At 45.0% G+C, this 2,639-nt stretch overlaps 1 protein-coding gene across 1 annotated transcript; it reads right to left on the bottom strand.

Moving 5' to 3' along the window:
* Positions 1 to 93: 93 nt before the first annotated feature.
* On the bottom strand, positions 94 to 1,838 carry LOC106900755 (nucleolar complex protein 3 homolog; the record flags this gene model as incomplete). Its single annotated transcript, XM_014962893.1, has 4 exons — positions 94 to 150; positions 261 to 418; positions 1,121 to 1,244; positions 1,631 to 1,838. Coding segments are annotated over 4 exons (547 nt in total), but the record flags the coding sequence as incomplete, so codon positions are not given.
* Positions 1,839 to 2,639: the final 801 nt, after the last annotated feature.

The raw sequence follows: 2,639 nt of genomic DNA, 5'->3' as shown, positions 1-2,639 counted from the left end.
CCTGGTTGCCAGCTGGGGTTAAACCACGATGTCTTGAAAAGAAGAATAAAAGCAAAAGACACTGAACAAAAAGGAGACAAGATGTTGTATTACCCTCTGCTTCCTCCATTTCTTCTGTATCCTCTTCTTCATCCTGTGCAACACTGAGAACTGCAAAAATAAGAGTGTCTAGTATAAAGCATGTAGTAAACACTGCGGAATTTTAAAAGAAGAAATGATATACACCTTGGCTATTACACCAATTCCAGAATGTGTCTTACCTGGCTTTTCCATAGTCTGGGGAATAATTCCACTCTTGTCTTTGATGGGGAGCAGATGGATGAGTTCTTTTTCTGGCTCAGTCTGCATGCGTCTTGGCACCTTCTCGTATTTGTCCATCACATTTTCATGTTTTCGTTTTTTGACATGAACAGGTTCACTGAAAAATACAAGTTTAAAATTTACAGGGCAAATTACAACCACCTTACAGCAGCTAGGTGTACAGAGTCTTCCCACAGTCATCAGAAAAGGTAAGATTTTCGATCAATCATGTAACCAGACTATTCTTAAAAGTGCACTTGCAAAAACGTACAATTATACAACCAGGAGCACTCTCCTGTGTGTACTTCAGTGTGAACTCTACCCAGCACCTCGCTCCAGCAAACCGGCAACAACGGTTTTGTATGAACATTCTGGTGTTGGATATGGTTACAGACATGGCTTCCAGAACCTTTATTTTTTTTACAGCAATGTGCAATCTAATATGGAAAGTAGAGTGGCCCCGTGTTCAGGGAACGTCCTGAATATTATATATATATTAAAAAAAAAGGCTCTGTATAGAGATTAAAGCATTTTTTCCAGTTTGAGGAATGCTATTCATCTCACAGCAGAGACCTCACAGGAGGGAACACTGTGCAGAAACAGTACCCTGAAGGTCAGGCAAAACAGGAGAATGTACTGATACACATCAATACATTAATACTAAATGTACTGACAGATTCAGGAAACACCACGCTGCAAGTGAAAAGAAACACCAGACTGAAAGTGACCTCCTGATGTATGTATTGCATTACATATTAATTACACATTAACCACACAAAGCTGAAGTGGTACGAAAAGAAGATGTCACAATGACACTCACTCAGAAGAAAGATCTCTGGTTAAAAAGGATGCCTTTTGAGCCAAATCTTCCATTAATTTTAAGTCATCTTCATCCATCATGTCCAGCGGAAGAGCCTCTTCTTCCTCTTCTTCATGTTTTTCAACTGTTTTAGAAGATGATGTACACAAATTAAGACCCCATATGTAAATTCAAACCTGAAAATCTAACTCAGCCTACACCTGTGAGACCATTTTACACCCTGCTTCAGCCTGGAGCTCATCAACCTTCATGCACGTATTTGTGTTTCCCCAGAAAACTGCCCCTTTATTGTAGCATCCACTAGTGATTAAAGTAAACACATTTCTACCATCTCCAGCTGCCAGATCTTGTTGCCAGAATGGCCACACTTTCTATTTTTCATAACTCTCCCCTTCATTCCTTTAAACAAGAACAACAATTACTTGCGTGCAGAAAATGAAATGTGCAGCAGAATATTTAGTAACTCTCGTACCTTTCTGATTACAAAAATAACTCTGAACAAACACTTACCAACTTGTTTTTTCTTGCATTCTTCCAGTGGAAAAGGTTTTCTGGAGATAGCATCTCTGACAGCTTCCCTTAGTTTCTTTTGTTCTTTCCGGTACTTCTTAGCAGCACTCTGCTGCTTGTACTGTTTATTCTTTAATTTGTTGTCAAGTTTTATTTTACTAGTTCTCAGTAACTTGCGAAAGCTTGGAACTCGCTTGGTGTTTTTTCTCTAGAAAACAACAGAAAACAAGTAAGTGACATGTTCATAGCCTTCGGGAAATTTATTTCACTGTTTTCAGATCTCACGAGTTCATCTTTCTGTCAGGGCTGAACAACGTGTTTCTTCCAAACGGTCTCATGAGTTAGCTCCAAATTTACCCAACCTTGCACACTTCTGAAAAGACAGACCTGGGAAGAATGCTTTACAGAAACGTTCTTGGACAACTTTTTAATTAAACCCTTCGTCCATCACTTTTAGCCACACGAACACTCAAAGCGTGGTACGCAAGCTGTGAGGGCACAGTCTGTGCCCTGCCTGCTCCCCGGCACTCTGCCTCCTCTCTTGAGGAGCCGTTCTCCCCAGCACACCGTAAAGCACACGGTACCACACGGTACCACCCCAAGGGCACAGCCTCAGGCCACCGTCCCCCTGCAGCGCCCTCAGCTCCGGCCCTCTCCTGCCCGCACCCCCCGCGGCCGGCAGCTGCGCACAGAGGGGCGGCTCGCAACAGCACCAGCGACACGGCCACCCTGTTCCCACAACCACACAAGGCTCCCAGGAGCGTTCGGGATGGACACGGGGACAGGAAAGCCACGGAGAGAAAATGGCCCATCCTGCTGGTCCTGGGCGGGGGGGCGTCCCTTTGGTACGGGGACAAGCGGCTGGGCCAAGGCCGGGCTCCTCCGATCTGGAATTCTTGCCGGTTCACCTTTAGCTTCCTATTTAGCGGCAGAAGCCAGGCTGACGGCTGTCCCCGTACCCGAGCAGCCGCAGGGCGCGATGCCCCCGCCCAGGGCCGGCTCGGCCTCT

This window comes from Calidris pugnax, unplaced genomic scaffold (assembly GCF_001431845.1).
Source record: "Calidris pugnax isolate Ruff unplaced genomic scaffold, ASM143184v1 C14973742, whole genome shotgun sequence".
NCBI lineage: Eukaryota > Metazoa > Chordata > Aves > Charadriiformes > Scolopacidae > Calidris > Calidris pugnax.
Note: the sequence above shows the minus strand (reverse complement) of the source record. Positions and strands in the feature narration are given on the sequence as shown.